The 22,049-nt window shown below is 55.0% G+C and overlaps 1 protein-coding gene, 1 long non-coding RNA gene and 1 pseudogene across 2 annotated transcripts; 2 read left to right on the top strand and 1 right to left on the bottom strand.

Moving 5' to 3' along the window:
• Nucleotides 1-520: 520 nt before the first annotated feature.
• Nucleotides 521-2,484, bottom strand: LOC125319014 (zinc finger protein 436-like). Its single transcript, XM_048289979.1, has one exon. It carries the CDS (start codon nt 2,437-2,439, stop codon nt 1,513-1,515), a length of 927 nt encoding a protein of 308 aa, XP_048145936.1. The 5' UTR covers nt 2,440-2,484; the 3' UTR covers nt 521-1,512.
• A 1,359-nt stretch (nt 2,485-3,843) lies between these two features.
• On the top strand, nt 3,844-21,892 carry LOC125319033. The gene is made up of 3 exons (XR_007200571.1): nt 3,844-3,884; nt 8,202-8,334; nt 21,874-21,892. It is a non-coding gene; the product is annotated as an uncharacterized LOC125319033 (long non-coding RNA).
• The window catches only part of LOC125318999, an 88,743-nt pseudogene continuing 88,580 nt past the window's right edge, over nt 21,887-22,049 (top strand).

Below are 22,049 nucleotides of genomic sequence, written 5' to 3'. Positions count from 1 at the left end.
AGGGGCTGCTTCACCATGCTCATCACCAAGGTCTGCAGAGGAATCTCGGCTCTGGCGCCTGGAGCACCTCCTCCCCCATCTTCTCCACTGACCTTGGTGTCTCCATGTTGTTTCCCTTGCACGTTCTCACCTCCTCCTCTTCTCTGACCAGCACAAAACCACCAACAAAACTGTGACTTTGTTTTGACTTTCTTCTTAAATCTGTTATCCCAGAGGCATTACCAGCCTCTCTCATTGGCCCAGTTTTGACCAGCAGCATGTCCATCTTCAGAGCCATCGGGGATTGGCACTGCTGGACATGGTGGAAGCTTCCAGCAGCATCTCACAGGAGCCACCTCTGTGGCCCCCTCGCCACCAAAAACCAGGCTGTGCCAAACCAATTCAGGAGTCATCAGTGAGAAAAGCTCTGACTGAGTAAAAATTGTTTTGTGCATTTTCTGATTGGCTTAAAAGTGTTGTGGTCTCTGGCACCTGCACATCTCCATGGCAACTGCTGAGTCATCACCGCCACACGCTCCTACTGGCCAAAGGCTGCTTTGGGGTGGGGGCTGGGGGCCTCCCTCAAACGTGGGACCCCCACAAGCTGCTTATAACCACCAAAACTGAGAGTTATAACCCTCCCTCAGACACCGGTGGAACCGTGGGGTCACCCCAACCCCCAAAATGAGGCACGGGGCCCACAAGCCATTTATATCCCTGCCCCAGGTTGGGGGAAAGCAGCAGGATGCTCTCCAAAACGGCATCTCCTCACCATCAGAAAATGAGGAGGGGGTGTCACCTCAGCTTCCTGAATTAGCAGAAAAACTCCAAAAGCCATTTCTAGCCCCCAAAATTGGCAGAAAGCATCAGGATCTTCCCCAAAATGGGCTCCCCATGTCCCTCCCTGTGGTGCCCACTCCAAGTGCCAGAGCCACGTGTCATCCCTTGTCTCCCTGTATCCCCTCCTCAGGATCGGGGGGTACCCAAAAAACCCCTCAGGAACTGGGGATAAACCAAATGCCCTCAGATGTGGGGGATACCCAGAAAGGAGATTCCCCCGGCCTCATCATCCCCAGCCTTCAGCTCTTCATTCCAAACCCCTGCCCCCCTCCCATTGCCCACCCCTCCACAACGTACCTCCCACTCCGTCCAGACCCTCTGAATGCCCATCCAGCCCCTCCTGGGGATTTTGAGGGGGCTGTAGGGTCAAGTACTTTTGGAATGTGACTGAGCCATTTGGAGTGGGAACTGAACATTTTCCACTGAGATTCAGTGGTTGTGAGGTGACAGATTGAGACCTCTCATCTTCTGGAGTGCAAAGTGATGGAGAAAACTCTTCCATCTCCCCTCAGAACCCCCAAATCCTCCCAGACATCGTCTTCCCTGGTGCCTATGGGGATCCAGAAGGATATGGAGACAACCAGCCAGGTATCTTCCCAACAAGGACACAGGGAATGTGGGTCCTTCAGTGGGGGATGAAGTTGGAGCAGTGCACGAAGCTCTTCCGCAGTCGGGGCACTTGCAGGGCTTCACTTACCGGTGCCTCTGTTGGTGTCTGGTCAAGGCTGAGCTCTGGGTGAAGCTCTTCCCACACTCAGAACATTCGTAGGGCCTCTCCCCGGTGTGGATGCGCCGGTGGGTGATGAGGTGGGAGTTGTGCTTGAAGCCCTTCCCACAGTCAGGGCAGCGGAAGGGCCTCTCATCCGTGTGGATACGCTGGTGCAGGAGGAGACTGGAGCTGGTCTGAAACCTCTTCTCACACTCGGGACACTCGTAGGGCCTCTCCCCAGTGTGGATGCGCCGGTGGGTGATGAGGGTGGAGTTAGAATTGAAGCCATTCCCGCAGTCAGGGCAGCGGAAGGGCCTCTCCTCTGTGTGAATCCTCTGGTGCTTGAGGAGCCTGTGGCTTGTCTGAAACCTCTTCCCACACTTGGGACACTCGTAGGGCGTCCCCCCAGTGTGGATCCTCTGGTGGAGGATCAGCTCAGAGCTCTGTCTGAAGTTCTGCCCACATTTCCCACACTGGTAGAGACTCTTCCCAGTGTGGATCTTCTGGTGGCGGATCAGGGTTGAGCTCCGGCTGAAGCTCTTCCCACACTCCCCACACTCATAGGGCCGTTCCCCAGTGTGGATCATCTGATGGCGGAGAAGTTCAGAGCTCTGGCTGAAGCCCTTCCCACACTCCCCACATTCGTAGGGCCATTCCCCAGTGTGGATCATCTGGTGGCAAATCAGGTGGGAGCTGCGGCTGAAGCTCTTCCCACATTCCAAGCACTTGTAGCGTTTCTCCCCAGTTTGAAGCTGCTCATGGACCACCAGGTTTGAGCTCTGGCTGGATCTCCGGCCACCTTCCCGGCACAGGGTGGGTCTTTCCTCCTCAGAGCTCCCTGGGCTGCATTTGCAGCCCTTCCTCCTGTGGGATCTCCAGGGCTTTTCCTCCCTGTTGGATTCCTTCGCCATGGAGCTGCTCAAAATGGCCTCTTCCACCAGGTTCTGCCGTGGGGATTTGTCCTCCCTGGGCTCTGTCCTCAGCTCCTTGTCTGGGGGAGGAAGGACAAGGAGAGGATGGCATTTGCCTCCGTGCCACAGGGAAGGGGAAGGAGATCCCCCCAGTCCGTCTCCGGCAGGACAGCATCGGCAGCGGGGTTGTCCTGCAGCCGGGGGCGATGCTGGGCTGGGAGATGGAGCAGGAGAGAGGGGGAAAGGGGCAGGGACTTCCTCCTCACCTGCCTGGGTGTCCTGGGGCATCTTCCTCTTCCTCACAGCCTCCTCCTCCATTTGGCAAAGGTTTGGGAATGGGAAATCCTGGTTTGGGGAAAAACAAGGGAGAAGCACGTTGAGTTTGAATGTCCCCCTGCCCAAGTCCTTCTCTACAAGTCACCGGGCATCTGGGGTCCAGAAAAACCTCCCAAACACCAAGACTCAGCCCTGAAAAAGCCTCACAGGAATTCCACCTCTCCCTAGTCCCCCCACTCTGATGTTGGATTCCCCCCGTCCCAGCTGCTGGGGATCACGCTCGTATTGGGGTCCCCCATCTACTTGGTCCCCGCCCTCCCCAGGCTGCTGGGAGTCCAGGAATCCAAAAAGCTCCACCTTGGTCTCCCCACTTAGGGATGCTGGGGGTTATGGGGTCCAAGGGGTCCTTCTCCCCTTATTCTCTGCTTCAGGGTGCAGGGGGTCCAAGGAGTCCCCCCTCCCCCTCTCCAGGCTGTTGAGGGTCCCGCGAATGGCGGCGCTCCCCCCTCTCTGGGCTCCCCACTTTGGGGTCCTGGGGGTCACAGGGGTTCGCTCCTCCAGACTGCCGGGGCTCCCCTGGTCCCAGTACTGCCCCTCTCTGCTCTCCCATCTCTGGGGGTCCCCAGGTTCCCCCTCTGGCTCTCCCAGGAGGTCCCGCAGCCCCCTGGCTCTGGGCTGGAGTTGGCCATGCCTGACCCAGGCAGACCCAACCCCCACTGCGGGAGGGACCCCACATCCCCCTGCCCGCTGCCAGAGCTCTGCTGGCACCACCACCGGGACTCTCCAAAAACACCTCCTGGGGACCCCCCCCAATGTCCTTGCAAGGGGCGTTTTCTGCTCAGCTTTAGAGTTCTTCATTCTCCAAACATCCCCCCCCAAAAAACCCAACCCAGGGACCCCCAGGATATCTGGGCCGAGCTCCCTCTCCCCGGGCACCTGCAGAATGGGGGGGGGATGCTCCCATGGGTGGGGGGCTGCGAATTCAGGGAGCGCTCAACCTTGTTCTCCATTCTCCTTTTCATGATCTTCCCTTGTCCCTCCTCTTTGTCCTCCTCCCACTCCTCCTCTCCCATCCCTCCTCCTCCCGCCCCAGGATCAGCCACACCCTGGGTCCCCCGTTCCCGAGCCCCTCGCAGCCCGCGGGAGCAGCGGGGATGGAGCCGGGACAGGTCGGGATGGGCAGCGCGGGGCTCTCGGCTGCTCCCACCCGCTGGGGGCGGGGGAACCCGGCCCGGGGAAAAGAGAGGGAAACTGGGAACATTGGGGGCCGCACATCCAAACTGGGCCTTACTGGGGACCCTGGGTGGGGACTTGCAGCCCTTGGGGCTCCTCTCGGAGCCTGGAGAGCCGGGAGGGGGAACGCAGAGAGGGCTGGGGGATCCCAGGAGTGGCATCACTGGCAGTCACTGCTTTGCACTCGGGTAACTGGAACCTTACTGGGGCAACTGGGTGGGACTGGGAATGACTACTACAAGCATGATGAGGCCAACTGGTATGTACTGGGAGTATCTGTAACCATACTGGGATTGACTGGAAGCACACTGGGAACAACCAGGACCATGATGAGGAGAAATGGACCATGCTGGGGGCAACTGGGAGCAAGTTGGAGTAACTGGGTCTGAACTGGGGGCAACTGGGCACGACTGGGACCATGCTGGGAGACACTGGGATCATATGGGGAGTGACTGGGACTATACTAGGGGCAACTGGGTTCAACTGGAACCACACTGGAAGATCATGGGAGCAGCTGTGCCCATGCCATGGTCATACTGGGATCCTACTGGAGCTGGCTGGGATCATACTGGCAGTGAATGGAATAGTACTGGGGGTATCTGAGAGTGACTGCAATCATACTGGAATCAGACTGGGAGTAACTGGAAAGGTGCTGGCTGTGACTGGAACCATACTGGAGGTGACTGGGAGCAACAGAGACCATGCTGGGAGCAAATGGGATCATATTTGGAGTGACTGGGAGTGACTGGATTCATACTGGGAGTGACTGAGCCCACAGTGGCAGTGACAGGGAGTCACTCTGGGCATGACTGGAATAATACTGGGAGTATCTGGGAGTGACTGGTGTCATACTGGGGGTGACTGTAACCATGCTGGAGGGGGACTGGGTGCAACTGGGATCATACTGGGAGGGACTGGAATCAGACTGGAAGTGATGATGGGTCCTACTGGGATCATGCTTGGAGCCACTGGAATTACAGCAAGTGTGAATGGATCCTGACTGGGGCTTACTGGGAGCTACTGGGCCCATGTTGGGAGGAAAATGTGGACACATTGGGAGCAGCTGGGATCAGCTGGAAGGTACTGGAACCATGCTGAGGGGACTGAGACACAACTGGGACAACTGGATTCATACTGGGAGCAACTGAGACAACACTTTGGGCAACTGCCAGAAACTGGGATCATGCTGGACGCAACTGGGAGTAACTGGGAAAGACTGGGATCATTCTGAGGAAACTAGAACCTTACTGGGGCAACTGGGAGTAACTGGGAATGACTACAAGCATGCTGAGGCCAACTGGGATATACTGGGAGTGTCTGTAACCACACTGGGGCTTACTGGAACCACACTGGGAACAGCTGGGACCACACTGGAGCCAACTGGGTGTGACTGGGACTATTCTAGGGGAAACTGGGAACAACTGGAACTATGGTGGGGGCAAGTGGGATCATCCTAGAATCATGGTGGGAGCAGCTGGGTGAGACTGGAATCATACTGAGGGTGACTGGAATCATCCTGGGATTGACTGGGAATGGCTGTGAGCAACTGGAATCATGCTGAAAGCAACTGGGAAGAAGTGGGAAGGACTGGGAGCATGCTGGGGGTGAATGGGATATACTGGGAAAGACAGGGAGTCACGGGGATCATACTGGAGGCTACTGGGCTCATGCTGGCACAGACAGGGAGCAACTGGGATCACACTGGGGGCCACTGGCATCATACTGGAAGTGACTGGGATCATACAGGGATTATAATGGGTGTCAATGGACCCTGACTGGGCATTACTGGGAGCTACCAGGCCCATGCTGAGAGCCTACTGGGGATACATTGGGATCAGACTGGGAGCAACTGAGAATGATAGGATGCATGCTGGTGACAACTGGGATATACTGGCAGTGACTGGGAAAACTGGGAGCAGCTGAACCATGCTGAGGTAACTGGGAGTGCCTGGGAATGACCACAAGAATGTTCAGGGCAACTGGGATATACTGGGATGGTCTGAGACCATGCGGGTGGTGACTGGGACCACACTGGGAGCAACTGGGAATGTGCTGGGGGGAACTGGGGCCACACTGGGGCCAAGTGTGAGTGACTGGGGCACTGCTGGGAGAGACTGGCATCATACTGGCAGTGACTGGGACTACGCTAGGGGCAGCTGGGAGAACTGGGAACACACTGGACAAAAGTGGGAGGAACTGGGAGCAACTGGGACCATGCTGGGGGCAAATTGCATCATAATGGGAAATGACTGGGAGTGACTGGGTTCATACTGGGAGCAAGAGATCCTACAGGGAGTGAGGGGAAGTGACCAGGATCATACCGGGACTGACTGCGCTCATACTGGGACTGATGAGGAAACTGGAACCACTCGGAGGGGGAACTGGGCTCATACTGGGAGCAGGCATTTCCCGGCCCCGGGACCCCTGAGCCCCTTTCCCGGCCGTGCCGCCCCTGCAGCCCCCAGACCCCCCCGCCGGGGTCCCGCCAATCCCAGGGGTCCCCCCTCTCGGGCTCCCCGCTTTGGGCTTCTGGGGCTCTCCTCTCTCTGGGGTCCCGCTTACGGAAGCCGGGGCTCCCGGGGGTCCCCAAAACCGGTGTCCCCCCGCCCCCGCGCGCTCCCCACGGGGCCCCGGCAGAGCTCGGAGGGCCCGGCCCGGGAAGCCCAACCCCCACCGCGGGGGGACCCGCATCCCCCCGCCCCCGCCGGGGCTCTGCCGCCACCGCCACCGGCACCCCCAAAAACACCTCCCGGGACCCCACGATGTCCCCCCGAGGGCATCTGCGGCTCGGCTTTGGAGTCCCGCAAGCTCCAAACATCCCCCCAAAAAACCCCAAACCCAGGGACCCCCCGGGACATTTGGGGCGAGCTCCCCCTCCCCGGGCACCTGCGGGACGGGGGGCGATGGTCCCGGGGGGCTGCGAGTTCAGGGAGCGCTGGAGCCGAGCGCTTCCTCCTCTCCTCCAGCTTCCCGCTGCCGCTCCGCCTCTTCCTCCTCCTCCTCCTCCTCCTCCCGCCTCTCCCCAATCCCACCTCCGCCTCCTCCTCCTCCCCGTCCCCCTCCCCCGTTCCCGAGCCCCTCGCAGCCCGCGGGAGCAGCGGGGATGGAGCCGGGACAGGTCGGGATGGGCAGCGCGGGGCTCTCGGCTGCTCCCACCCGCTGGGGGCGGGGCAACCCGGCCCGGGGAAAGGAGAGGGAAACTGGGAACATTGGGGGCTGCACATCCAAACTGGGCCTTGCTGGGGACCCTGGGTGGGGACTTGCAGCCCTTGGGGCTCCTCTCGGAGCCTGGAGAGCCGGGAGGGGGAACGCAGAGAGGGCTGGGGGATCCCAGGAGTGGCATCACTGGCAGTCACTGCTTTGTACTGGGATCGTACTGGCAGTGACTGGGCTGTACTGGGATCGTACTGACATCATACTGGGAGTAGCTGGGCCCATGACTGGGGAGACTGCGATCCCACTGAGGGAGACTGGGATCATGCTGGGATCATACTGGGAGTGAGTAGGAGCCTTTGGGGGGCAATTGAGACCTTGTTGGGGGCAAATGGGATACACTGGGAGTGACTGGGATCATGCTGAGGGTGACTAGGAGCAGCTGGGAGCAACTGGGATCATGCTAGGAGCAACTGGGAGTGACTGGGTGCATGCTGGGGGTGACTGGAAGCAACTGGGCTTCTACTGTGATGAACTGGGATGATGCTGGAGGTGACTGGGATCAGACTGGCAGTGAGTGCAACTACACAGAGGCTGACTGGGAGTGGTTGTGAGCAAATGGGATCATGCTGGAAGCAACTGGGAGGAACTGGGAGTGACTGGGAATATGCTGGAGGGAACTGGGAGAGACTGGGAGTGACTGGAGCAAAAGTGAGGGTGAAAGAGAGCAACTGGAACCTGTAGGTGGCAACTGGTTCACACTGGCAGTGACTGGGAGCACACTGGGGTCATATTTGGATCCTATTGGGAGTGACTGGACTAATACTGGGAGTATCTGAGAGTGACTGGGAAACACACCATGCATATCATCCCCCATACTGGGGGTGACTGGGAGCAACTGGGAGCATGCTGGGAGCAAATGGCATCATACTGGGACTGACTGGGTTGATCTAGGAAGCAACTGGAACCATGGTGGAGGCAACTGGGCCCATACTGGGAGTGATTGGAAATAACTGGGATTAAACTGGGACCATACTGGGAGTGCTGGCATGTGACTAGGATCATACTGGAGGTTGCTGGGTTCATTTTGGTGTTGAAAGGGAGCAACTGGGGTCACACTTTTGGCTACTGGGAGCAACTGAGAGCAACTGGGATCATGCTGCAAGCAAACTGGAGTAACTGGGAAGGACTGGACGCATGCTGGAGGCACCTGGGATATACTGGGTGTGACTGGTATGATACCGGGATAACAAACCTTACTGGGACCACTGGGAGCGTCTGGGAATGACTACGGACATGCTGAGGGCAACTGGGATATACTGGGAGTGTGTGTAACCATACTGGGGGTGGCTGGGGACACACTGGGAGCGACTGGGATTAACTGGGATTTACAGAGCCTTCCCTGGGACAGCTGGAAGTGATCCCCCCGTTCCCCCGCCCTCCCTCGGGCACTGCCGCATCTCCCAACCTGCACCGCCGGGATCTGCCCGGAGCAGCGCGATGGCTCCAGCGCTGGGGCTGGGGGCTCCTGGGGCGGTGAGGGGGGAGTGGGACCTCGGCACCCCCTGGGACCCCCCCTGAACCGCCGTTCCCCATTCCCGGCATCGGGACCCCCCCTTCTCCCCTTATCCTGCACAGGGACCCCCCTGAATTCCCTATTGCCGGACATCAGGACCTCCCTGCTCCCCTTTTCCCGGCCATCCCATGTGTCCCAGCCTCCAGACTTCCTGTGTTCTGGATCCTGGGATGCCCTGGAACGCCTCGGTCCCCCATTCCTGCCTTTCGCAGCTCCCAACCCCACCTTTCTGTAAAACCAGAGACCCCCTGAACTCCCGTTCCTGGACATGCTGGGTGTCCCCACCCTGTCACCCCCCTTTTCTGGGAAACTCTGGACTCCCCTTTCCTGGGCACAGGGATCCCCTGGAACTCCCTTCTACCTCTCCCAGTCCCTGCACTCCCCTTTCCTTGACCCTGAGACTCCCCTGGACCCCCATTCCTGAGAACCAGGATGTCCTTTTACCCCTTTCCCTGGCACTGAGGCCCCCCTGCACCCCCTTATCTGGCACCAATGCAGCCTTTTCCCGGCCACCCTGCCTCTCCCAGCCCCCAGACCCACCATTTTCCCTGACCCTGGGACCCCTGGGCCCCCATTCCTGTATTTCCCAGCCCCCAGACCCTCCTTCCCTCACACTGAGGGCCCCTGGCACCCCCTTTCCTGGGCACAGAATTCCCTGGACACCCCATCCCACCTCTCCCAGTCCCTGCACCCCCTTTCCTTGACTCTGAGCCCCTGAACCTCCTTCCCAGCTCTCCCAGCTCTTCAAGTCCCTCCTCTCCTTGACCTGTGGCCCCTCCTGGATCCCCAAACTGCCACCCCTAACGCAGTACTTGGGCTCGAGGCACGAGCTCTGGCGTGCCCCAGGTCAGAGAGAGTCCAGCTGCGTTACTTCTGTGCATCGCAGAAGTGACTTTGGCATCAGGAAAAGAGCTACTGGCTGGGCTAGCTAGCTGGCTTCTTTGCAGAGGGAACACGGCAGGAGCCGATGGGATCAGCTCACGTTAGCTCGGAGACAAAGGAAGAGAGAGGCTGTTCTGGTCTGGCTTCTAACAGGTTTATTGTTAGAAGTCTCGCAACCCAAACAAGCTCGGAGGGATGGAATCCAGTGGGAAGTGATGGGAATGATGGGATTGATGGGATTGATGGGATGGGACCCTGAGGCTTGTCCTCAGTTTTATAGGGAATTTGAAAACCCTGGTGTTATAAACGGAGCCTGGACTTTTTTGGGTGGAGTAAAAGTCTGCTCGTTTATTAAAAAGAAAAGCCAGGAATGAGGACTTGAGATAAGCCTGAGTCCCACTCGACAACCCAGAAAAAAAACAACAGTGCGACGCACAGGGCATTCCTTTGGACTCAGGTTCCTGAGGAAGACCCTGCGGGGGCTGAGCCCCGGGGCTGTTTCATAGTCTCTCTGATGTTATGATTGGTGGAGCTCAGATCCTCCTTCTGATGGCTCGTTGCTAGGGTCCTCATTGGTGTTCAGCTCCGTCAGTCTCTGAGGTGTCGAGTGATTGGTTTGCCCCCTAACCAATGATTCCTCAAGATGTTTACATCATAAATTATTAAGTCATCTTAAGAACATTCCAGAACGTTCCCTTCTTTTCTATAAACCCACCACTCTTCCCCCATTGGTGTCACCATCTAGCGATCACATAGCAGCATTACACCCGTACAGTCGCAATAATAATCAACTTATAAACTGTATGTAACAAGTAATTATTAACTTCTTTTTAACCAAAAAAACCTTTTAACCAGTTATTACACCGGTGAAAGGGGAAAACAACCAATGAGTTACAAGCCAGGAGAAGGATACAATTCAACAAGAACCACTGGGGGAAACCAAGAGGCAGGAGTTATAACAGAGAACCAGTGAACAACCGAGTAACCGAGAATTTTCCCAAACCGGGGGAGGTGGCTTGTACCCAGGCACCGCCCGGGGGGGTGCAGCTTAGGCTTCTGAGCCGCCCCTTGACCCACCCTCTGAGTCTGCCTCTTCGGGGAACTTGATCCAGGGGAGGGGCTGGGATTGATTGGCATCACGCTGCCCCAGCCCCGCAGTGGGCTGGGTCACACCAACATCTCCCCCTTCTTTATTTCCTTGAAATGAGGGGGAAGACTTAAGGGATTTCAAAACCAAACACTTAACAATGGGAATGGCTAATAAAATTAACAACTCCATAAAGAAACCCCATACAATGTCCTTGATGATGGAAGGAATCCAGCTGCTGGAGCTCAGGAGGAGATGCAGCAGCAGGTGGGGCAGCAGCAGGTAGGAGATCATCACATAGTCACGGGTGGTAACTTTAGGAACAGTGTAACACAAATAAAATTAATATAAATACAATTAACTTAAATAACAAGAATGGCTCCCTTGAACTCCCCCTCTTTCAAAACAAAACTGAGGGGTCATTTTGGGAAGGGAGACACATTTTAAGGAGACTGGGAGGTGGAGGGTTTGTTTTCCAGGCCTGGAGGAAGAGTCTTTTTTCCAGGTGGCTTGGTTTTTCTTCTTTTCCAGGCTGTGGCAGCTTCTTTCCTTTGCTTGGCATCTGCAGGTGGTCTCAAAAAGGGTTTGATCCACTTCCCAGGGATCCATTTTAGACCCTCTGGGGTGGAAACGCACCCGTAGCCTCTACCCCGGTGACTAGGGGGTACGGGCCACGTATTTGTAAAGTATCAGGGTCTGAGGACCTCAGGTCTCTCAGTCAGTTTATGTTTGGCAGAGTTGGTGAAGTGTCTCATTATGGGAGGATCAGGTTCCTCATAGGAACAGTTTAAAAAGTTCAAAGTGAACAATGCTTTGGACAGTCTTATGATGGGGGCAGTGATCTCATTGCCACCTTTCTGTTGTTCAAGCAGTCTTTTTAGTGTTTGATGCTTTCTTTCTACGATGGCTTGGCCTGTGGGTGAGTGAGGGATGCCAGTGATGTGATCCACACCCCACTCACTCGTGAATGTTTTTAACTCTGCAGAGGTGTATGCAGGGCCATTGTCAGTTTTTACTTTATTTGGTGTCCCCAACACAGCGAAGGCCTGGACTAGGTGGTTAATGACATCTTTGGCCCTCTCTCCATGGTGGGCTGAGGCAAAGGTTGCACCAGAAAAGGTATCCACAGAAACATGAATATATTTCTGGCAGCCAAACTGGGGGAAGTGGGTGACATCTGTTTGCCGTACCTCACAACTGCCGAGGCCTCAGGGGTTAACCACTTGACCTAATGATGGAAGCTAATGTTTTTGGCAGTTGGGGCATGTCGCCACAATAGTTTTTGCTTGGTCTCTAGTGAGGTGGAACATTCTAATGAGAGCTGGAGCATTCTGATGGAACATTGCATGGCTCAGCTGGGCTTGCTGGAATCTGTTAGGCAGATTCTCTAACTCGATGGGCATCGCTAGGGCATCTGCTCTCCTGTTCCCTTCTGCAATAAATCCTGGCAGGTCAGTGTGTGATCTCACATGCATGACATAGAATGGTTGCTTTCAGTGGGAGATCAGTTGAATCAGTTTCGAAAGCAAGTTATGAATTTTTGGGTTTGCAACCTCCTTTAGTAAGGCTCTTTCTGCCTTGGAAATTACACCTGCAACATAGGCTGAATAAGTTCTCAAATTAAATGGTTCACTGAACCGTTCAAATGCTCTGACCACAGCTGCAAGTTCTGCAACTTGTGGGGATCCTTCCACTACCTGCACATCAGATTCCCACTTCTGAGTGCGAGAATCCCTCCATGTGATGACAGACTTGCGGGAACCTCTGGAGCCATCTGAAAAGATGGTCAGGGCATTTAATGGTTTTCTGCTTTGAATTTCTTTTGGAATCAGTTTGAAGACTGAAGTAAATAGTCTGTGTTTTGGATGGTGTATAGAAATTTGGCCTGTGTAGCTGTCTAGGGCCTATTGGAGGTGCTCATTGTTTTGAAGGAGGTTATCAAGTGAATCAGTTGCCAATGGTAGGTAGATGCATGTAAAGTCAGACCCTGCAAGGGTGCGGAGGCAGGATCTAGCTTTCATCACCAACTGAGCCATGAGCTCTTGTGGTGTTGTGATACTTTTGATGGCTGGTGTGAGAGGAAAACACACTCGATGATTAACAGGGGATCGCTCTGCACCTCGTCCCACTGAAATATCAGCCCGTGAAGGTATGGCATTTCCCCTAATACAATAAATTGAAAAGACAGACCTGGGGCACAGCGGTGTGCCTGCCGGGACAACAGCGCTTCCTGTACCTTACAGATGGACTGTCTCGCCTCCTCTGTTAGATGCCTAAGTGATGTGAGGTCATCTTTCCCTCACAGGAGGTTGAACAGAGGAGCGAGATCTTCTGTTGTCAGCCCTAGGAGTGGCCTCACTCAATTAATGAACCCACAGAGCTGGTGGAGTTCCTGCAAGGTCTTAGGGCTATCATTAATTTTGACTTGTTGGGGAACCACAGTCTGCTCATGGATTTTCAGTCCAAGGTATTTAAATGGAGAGGTTTTCTGGACCTTTTTGGCCTGGATCTCAAATCCATTTGCCTCTAAGGCCTCGATTACCTTCTACAATGTGCAGTCTAAATAGGATTGGTTAGGAGCACACACCAAAATATCGTCCATATAGTGGAGTAAGAGTATTGCCTTTGCCGCTAACTTTCTGATGGGGGACAGAATGCGAGCTACATACCACTGGCAGATGGTGGGTGAGTTTTTCATGCCTTGCGGCAGAACTTGCCACTGTTAGCGCTGCATGGGAGCCTTTTGGTTGATGGAAGGTACCAAGAAGGCAAACCGGGGAGCATCATCTGGGTGGAGAGGGATCTGGAAGAAGCAGTCTTTAATATCAATGACTGCTACCTTCCACTGCCTGGGGAGCGTGGAGGGTGAAGGCATTCTGCGCTGCAGGGGTCCCATGTCCTCAATGACTGCATTTATTTTCCGCAAGTCCTGTAGGAGGCACCACTTGTCTTTCCCCGGCTTTTTGATTACAAATACCAGGGAATTCCAAGAGCTGTTAGAGAGTTCCAGATTACCCTTTCTCAATTGCTCCTCCATGAGTGCGGTGAGCGCCTCTAATTTGTCATTTTTCAAAGGCCACTGATCCATCCAGACGTGCTCATCAGAGATCCAAATTAATTTCTGGAGGGAGCGCTCTGCCTTTACTAAAAATTTTGGGCTTGAGATGGAATTTCGACTTGAGCCCCCCCCCAATGGGACATGAGATCCCTGCCCCACAATGTAAATCCAGACTCAATTACAAAAAGACAGACTGATGCTATCTGTCCCTCTGGACCCTCAATTTGGATAACTGCCTTGTTTCTCTGGGCAGATATAGATCCCCCCACACCCGTCACGATACCTTCTGCCAGCTGCAGCTCCCAGTGTGACAGCCAGTTGTGGGAAGAAATGACTGTCACGTCTGCTCCTGTGTCCATCATTCCTGCCAGGCTGATGTCCGAGCCTTGGCAAGACAGTTTGCAATTAAGCATGGATTTGTCATTCCCAACTATCTCAGCCCAGAAGACAGAGGGGTTGTAGTCCTGTGGTGGACTACTGGGCATGAGAATAGATTGGGCCATAACCTGGTTAGCAGGAAGAAAAAAGGGATGTCAACACTGGATGTTGACAGTGAACAACCCTTGTGGCCCCACTTGAACAATTTCTGGTGTAACACAAATGTCAGCTGGTGAATGTACAACATCTTTTAACACAAACAATATACAGTCTTTCAGATTCTTGCAACTCATGATGATTCTCTGGGGTGTCACTGAGTCCATTTGAGTTGCAGTGGTCGTGGTAACCATTTTTCTGGTGTCAGTTTCTTGATTAATTCCCCTGCATGGCCCTGCCAATCCACGTGGTCCTGTCAGTTTTTTGGCTGCATCCCTTTGGCGGCAGGCGATGACATTTGCCCTGGGGAGACAGCTTGGGAACACTGATTAACTGGAGCCGGAGCTCCAATTAGTTTCAGGCCAAGTGCCCTGGTTTGCCACACCTGTGGCCGACCAAATTAGCATTTCTTTTGTCCTGAGATGCTGTTGCATCAGCAGTGGCTGCAGGTACTATGAAGTTTTTCCCTGATTTTAAGTTTGGCTGGTGGATTGGCACCAATGACATGCAAGCATGAATCATTTGACTTAAGGTCGGTGGAGGTTCAAATGGAAGACCCAAAATCACTCTTTTACAAGCATCATTGGCATTAGTTTTTGCAATTTGCATTATAATATGCTCTCTTGTTTTTGGATCTTCCACTTGTCTTTCCACTACGAGCCTCAGTTTATCCACAAAATCAATAAATGTCTCATTTTGCAGTTGCCGAATCTCAGTGTAATTCAATTGAGGTGCTAATTTAGGAGGCATCATTAAGAACGCTTGCTGAGCTGCTTGCTTTACAGCATTCAGGACCGGCTCTGGTGTATTTTGAGCCTGGTTCTGGGGCTTGGACAATAACCCCTCACCAGTAAGGTGATCCATAGAAACCCCTGCGTTGTTTGGATCCTGCAGTAAAACAGGGAGGACCCCTCCCAGTTGCTTTCTCCAACCTTCTTCCCACATTTGAAACTCGGATGGGGAAAGCAAGCAGGAGAAGATGCTTTTGAGGTCATGCGGCACAATCACTATACTGGTGAGAGTTATCTTCAGGAGGTTCTTAAAATACTGACTCTCCCTCCCAAATTCTTTCTGGGCTTTGCAAAGCTCTTTGAGCCCTGCAGGATCAAAAGGTTTTCATGTGGGATTATTGCCAGTTCGATCATATGTTACAGGAGCAGCAAAGGGGTAGGAGAGGGCTGAGGGGACTCCCAGACCCGATTTGAAGATGACGTCGGTTCCAGTTTCTATCCCGTGGGAACTGGAAGAGGGGGTGTGGGAACCAGGAAGTCCTCCAGAGTGGGTGGGGCTGGAGGACCAGGAGGCGTGGTCACAGGATGGGCGGGGATTCCCAATGCAGGGGGCGGTACCCAAAGTGTGGGAGGAACCCGATGATGTCACATCTGGGGGCGGGGATAGGAAAGGGTTGGGGTCAGGAGGGCAACTGGGACTGTGGGAAGAAGAAGGGGAGGGAGGGGTGGACTGTGCCATGCGGTCAGTACCATTGTTCAGACACGTGGAGTGGGGGTGAGGGACAATGGCAAACAGCATTTAAAACAGTTTTCTGGGCTTACAACTGGGGAAGAGGGCAAGGGATACGGGGTTTGGGAAGAGGTTGAGGCAGCCTGGCCAGGGCTATCTCGACAGGGTGGCTGAAAAGACTGAGAGGGGTCAGAGAGATGGTAGCAACTCTGTGCCTCTGGGCATATCACCCTATTTGGTTTTTCCAACAAAGGGGAAGTGGGATGAGGAGCAGGAGGGGAGGAAGGAGGGATACGGGAAGAACTGTGAGGGGATTTGAGCTTTTCTTTTACTTTCTGATCCATTTTATGCAAGTCCCGAAGGACTAGAACTAAAGGAAAAAATTTTTCTCCAGAGGAGTCCCCTTTTCGCTTTAAATCAGTAATCTTATCATCCCACAGCCTGCCAGAAGGCAGGAGATTTTAAATTTGTGGGAGACACTTGAGGAAGGTAAAAGAAAAGCCAGCGAACAAATTGTTTTAACAGACCATTTGAAAATTTAAAGCCACTAACTTGAAGGAATTTTGCAACTTGGAGAAAAACCTCTCTTTGGGGCTGAGAGAGTTTTGATCCCATCTCTCTTGCAGAACTTCTTCCACCCACCACCCGCAAAATGAAAAAAGAAACAAAGTATCAGGGACCGGGGATACTCACACAAGTTTCAGAAATCAGTTAAAAGGCATCCGGTCCCAAACTAAAAGCACAGGTGGGGTTCTCCGAGACATGGCTGCTCTCCAAAGTCAGTTCAGTGCAGAATCAGTGGGAGTTAGCAGCCTTCTCTCAGGGCACCGCTCCTAAAACAGAGCGGACTGCACCGAGAGACGTCGGCAAGTCCAAAGTCGCTTCTTCTTGCTGTCCACCGACAGCCACGACGTCACAGGGATCCATTCGCGTGAGCCCCTCGCTTGTTGCGCCAGCCTAATGCAGTACTTGGGCTCGAGGCACGAGCTCTGGCGTGCCCCAGGTCAGAGAGAGTCCAACTGCGTTACTTCTGTGCATCGCAGAAGTGACTTTGGCATCAGGAAAAGGTCCTGCTGGCTGGGCTAGCTAGCTGGCTTCTTTGCAGAGGGAACACGGCAGGAGCCGATGGGATCAGCTCACGTTAGCCCGGAGACAAAGGAAGAGAGAGGCTGTTCTGGTCTGGCTTCTAACAGGTTTATTGTTAGAAGTTTCGCAACCTGAACAAGCTCGGAGGGATGGAATCCAATGGGAAGTGATGGGAATGATGGGAATGATGGGATGGGACCCTGAGGCTTGTCCTCAGTTTTATAGGGAATTTGAAAACCCTGGTGAAAGGGGAAAACGACCAATGAGTTACAAGCCAGGAGGAGGATACAATTCAACAAGAACCACTGCGGGGGGGGAACCAAGAGGCGGGAGTTATAACAAAGAACCAGTGAACAACTGAGTAACCGAGAATTTTCCCGAACTGGGGGAGGTGGCTTGTACCTGGGCACCGCCCAGGGGGGTGCAGCTTAGGCTTCTGAGCCACCCCTTGACCCACCCTCTGAGTCTGCCTCTTTGGGAAACTCGATCCAGGGGATGGGCTGGGATTGATTGGCATCACGCTGCCCCAGCCCCGCAGTGGGCTGGGTCACACCAACACACCCCCCGATATCTCTGTGTCCCCCCAGTTCTCCACTCCCTGCAGTAGAAGTGGTGCTGTCAGAGCCCGGCCTGGGGTCCCTCAATCTCTGATCACGGGGACATGGACGGGACCCCCTCCAAGTGCTGCCACAGTGAGCAGGGCCGGATGGAGCCACAGGCATGGGGATGGGAGTGGGAGCCGAGCCGAGATATTGGGATAGCCAGACCCAGGATACTGGGATAGCCAGACTCAGGATACTGAGATAGCCAGACCCAGGATATTGGGATAGCCAGACCCGGGATATTGGGATAGCCAGACCCGGGATACTGGGATAGCCAGACTCAGGATACTGAGATAGCCAGACCCAGGATATTGGGATAGCCAGACCCGGGATATTGGGATAGCCAGACTCAGGATACTGGGATAGCCAGACCCAGGATACCAGGATAGCCAGACCCGAGATACTGGGATGGCCAGACCTGCGATATTGGTATAGCCAGACCCGGGATACTGGGATAGCCAGACTCGGGATATTGGGATAGCCAGACCCAGGATACTGGGATAGCCAGATGCAGGATACTGGGATAGCCAGACCTGGGATACTGGGATAGCGAGACCCGGCTCAAGGAGAGGAACTGGCACGTGGCTGACAGTGGCCTGGAGACAGGGCCGGTACAACCAGAGCGGGGGGAGTGGGGGGAGCTGGGGGCTGGGCTGGGAGCTGGGGGCTGGGCTGGGATCTGTGGGAATGGGGTGGATCTCTAGGGGTGGGATCTGTGGGAGTGGGATGGGATCTGTGTGCTTGGCATAGGAATCCAGGGAGCTGCAAGGGGCTCCGTGGGGCTGGGACACGACTCCACTCGTTCCCAGGTCTCCCCACAGTGCAGGTGGTTTCCAGCTGTGACCTCCTGTCCAACGGAGCGTCCATGGATCCTGGGAATCCAAAGGGATCCTGGCAGAGCAGATGAAGCATTACCTGGGACACACCTGTGTGGAAGAGCTCCCAAAACACATTGGATGTGGTTGGGAGGCTCTGGATCACAAAGGCGGGTGTGGGGGGGAATTTCTATGGGAATGTGGGATTCAGGAAGGGTAGACCTGGGAATGCAGGAATTCCCATGGAATTTCCATGGATGGATCTCACTCTCATCCCAGTCAGGTGAGATTTCCATGGACGGATCTCCCCCCCAGCCCACTGCCATGGGAATTCCATGGGGAAATGACTGGAATTTATGTCCAATCAAATCCCTGCTGCAATTCAATGGGACATAAATCCCAATCCTTTCCCCAGGCCGGGTCTGTGGTGCCCCTGGCAGCGCCAGGGGAGTGCCCTCTCCCTGCCCCGAGCCGAGCTCAGGCCTTTCCTTCGGTGTTCTCTGCCCTGCCCGGGGCAGGAGGGCACTGACAGAGCAGCTTTGGTGGCACCAGGCACCGGCCGGGCTCCGGCCACTGCAGGTGGCTCCGCGGGAATGTCTGGCACCAAAGCTTAAAGTGAACAACAGCTCCTGGAGGGGATTCTCCCCCCTCTGACTGTCCTGGGAGCCCAAGGGCAACGCCCCAGGCACAACAGCCCAAAGTGCTGGAGCACAGTGTCCCTGGGCCAGGCCGTGTTCCCGGGCTGTCCCATGTCGCTCGGCCATTCCATGTTCTCTCAGCTGTTCCGTGTCCCTCGGCTCCATGGGGCCAGGGGTGGCAGCGGGGCCAGGGGTGGCAGCAGGGCCCGGGGCAGCCCTTGGGGAGAACAACCCTGAGCCCTGGCTGGGCCAGTTCCCCCCCTAGGGGGCCCAGGTCACTTCCAGCATGGGCCCTGTGGCTCCCAGTCACCTCAGTATGGTTCCAGCTCATTCCCCATTATGATCGCAGTGTCGTGGTTTGAAAGACAGGGGTCTGCCAAGGAAGGCAGGAGTCTCCCTTGAAATGGAATAAAAAAAATTTGCAACCCACTTCCCTCCAAATTATCCTAATTTTTGAAAATTAAGGGGTTTTCAGGCAAAGATATGAGGAACAGGAATAGCAGTTCTTTACTATTATATATCTATATGTGTATAACAAGGCAAACAAACAGCAATAACTATGGCAGTAACAGCAAACACAAACCCAGTGCCAGCCTTCTCGGCTGTCAGGCCCTTTCCCCTCGGGTGCAGTTCCGCTCGCAGCCGGCAGGGGCGCTGGCGGCTCCCGGTGAGCAGGGCAGGTGCGATGGTTCCCCCGCGGCTGCAGGGGGCGCTCCGGAGCGAGCTCGGGAAACACGCGGCACCGGTGCCCTGGGATCCCGGGAAGGGATGGAACAAAGGCTTCACAAACCCCTGGGCAGCCGATCCCAGTGTCCAGCCAGACCCTCAGGAAGAGCAGGCTGGAATGGCAGGGACAAGCACAAATCCTGGGTGGCAGATGAGATGTATCCAAACTCGGGAGCTGTGGTGGAACCCCCCGGAGGTCTGGGCAAGCAGGGCGAGCGGAGCAACAGAGTAGTGAAGGCTCGAAGCAGCAGCGGGGGCAGGGCGGCTGAAGCCCACCTCCCAGCAGGGCAGGGAAAGGCGGGCTTGGGAATCCTGGGGTTTCTCTGGTAGAAGGAAGGAAGGCAGCCGGAAAAGCAGAAGTCTTCAGTGCTGACGAATTCCCTCCAGCCTCCCTCTCCAAATGCTGGGAACCAGCTACCCAAAAGCCCAAGCGAAAAAGAGTGGCCAGATGGCCCCCTCCTGCTGTGGCCAGGTCTTTTGTTTTTCTCAAGAACCCAGCAATTTGTCACCCGGCAACATTTATGGTGAAAATTCCTCAAGGGAAAAAAAAAGAAGGGGAACTCCCAAACCCCAAAAACCATCCACTCAGAGCAGAGCACTTTGTGAAAGCCCTGCTGAATGACAGCAGGAGGAGGTTTGTGAGAAAGGCAGGAAATGGTATTTTGATAGGAAATCAAAATTCCAAATTATTTCTTTCTGTCACATTCATTTTCAGTCAGTTCTGGTCTGGTTTCCAGAGTGCCACCTTCTCAGCTGACTGTATTTGTGTCCTCCTTCCTCTTCTGCCTTTCTTTGCCTGCTCTGTTTGTCTCTCAGTGTCTCTCTGGACCCAGGACAGCTCCCACCAAAGGCTCTCCTCTGATTTTGTTCCCAATCCACCAGCTAAAACAACCATGGGTGAGGTGATGAAGGCTGGCAGTGAAATGTCACTGTAAGATCTTGCTGCACTTGGCTTCTGGCTCCTTCCTGAGAGCTTTGCCTTCAAGGGCAGGAACATCTTCTTCTTGCTGGGAACTGGAATTCCAGATCCCCGGAGGGTGTGCCGTGGATCCCAGAGGGGCATTGCCGAGGCTCGCAGGGTGCTGGTCCTGCCGTGCCTCCCACGGGAGCTGTGCAGGGCCAGGGGACAAGGTCCAGCAGCTGGGTGGGCTCCCAGAGCAGACAGCAAAGGCTGCTTTGCTGGACATTTCCCAGCACATTCCCAGCTGGAAGCAGAGGGAGGAAGGAAAGGGAAGCGAGTCCCTGCCAGAAGCCCAGAAGGATTGGGGTGGGAAGGGACCCTGCCCGTGGGTTACTGGGCTGAAAGCCAAGTGGAGCAAGACCTTACAATGCCATCTGCCTGCCAGCCTGTGCTGCTGACAGGAGCAGGGTGCCACTTTAGCCCTCTGTGGGTGGGACCAAACTGTGCATTCCACTCCCCTTATCTCATGTCTGATGAGCTGTTCATGATGGGTCGTTTGCAGGAGCTGCCCAGTGCACCCCTGACCCCTCAGGCTATGAGGAGCTGGGTGTTAAATGAGATAAGGAAGGAGAGGCAAACCCTGGGAGGCAGGGCAGTGTTTCTTTTTCTGCACACCAATGACTCAGCTGTGATAACTCCCTCCGGGGTAGCAGCAGCACAGTCCCACCCAGCCTGAGGGCTCACCTCTGCTGATGGGCCATCATGGACTGAATGGCCCCAGCACAATGGGCAGCTGCAAGGACTGAGACCATCAAGGCTCCCAAAATATCCCATGACTCACAGGATGACATCATTCCATTGTGAAACTGCCCGCCCTGGGGGAGAGGCTGAGCATTCCCACCTGAACCTGAGCATATAAAATCTGGGTTTGGGGCCTTCTGGCAACACTCAAGAGATCCAGGGCAGGAGCAGGACTCCAAGAGGACTGTGACCACTGCTGTTGACAAGACTGCTCCCATCACTTGGACAGGACTGTGTCCACCACTCTGCCCAACAGGTTTTGTTTTCTTTCCTTTTGCTTTGCATGCAGCGGGACCAGGTGGTGCTCTGCACAGGAACTAACCAGCACCGTTCTGCTCTTGTCCCAGGGTGCCTGGTTATACTCAGCCTTTGTGGGTTACAGCTGTATCGTGGTATTTCTTGTCATGTCTTTGGTGAATTGTAACTCCCACCTTAATCTCTCTTGGGGCAGATCAGTGGGGTTCATTTCTCATGCCAGTTAAAACCAGCACGGTGTTTGAGAGGATTTTACAGTCATGATACAGCCGGTGACTTCTAGAGAAGGACTTGGGCAGGAGGAACCCCTAAGCCAACAAACTCACACCTTGTTTTTCCCTCCACACCAGGATTTCCCACTCCCAAACCTTTGTCCAGATGGAGGAGGACGCTGTGAGGAAGAGGAAGATGCCCCGGAACACCCAGGCAGGTGAGGTGGAAGTCCCTGCCCGTTTCCCCCTCTGTCCTGCTCCATCTCCCAGCCCAGCATCGCCCCCGGCTGCAAGACAACCCCGCTGCTGACGCC

Source organism: Corvus hawaiiensis, chromosome 35 (assembly GCF_020740725.1).
Source record: "Corvus hawaiiensis isolate bCorHaw1 chromosome 35, bCorHaw1.pri.cur, whole genome shotgun sequence".
Classification (NCBI taxonomy): domain Eukaryota; kingdom Metazoa; phylum Chordata; class Aves; order Passeriformes; family Corvidae; genus Corvus; species Corvus hawaiiensis.
The sequence above is the reverse complement of the archived record's forward strand: the minus strand, read 5'-3'. Positions and strand labels throughout refer to the sequence as shown.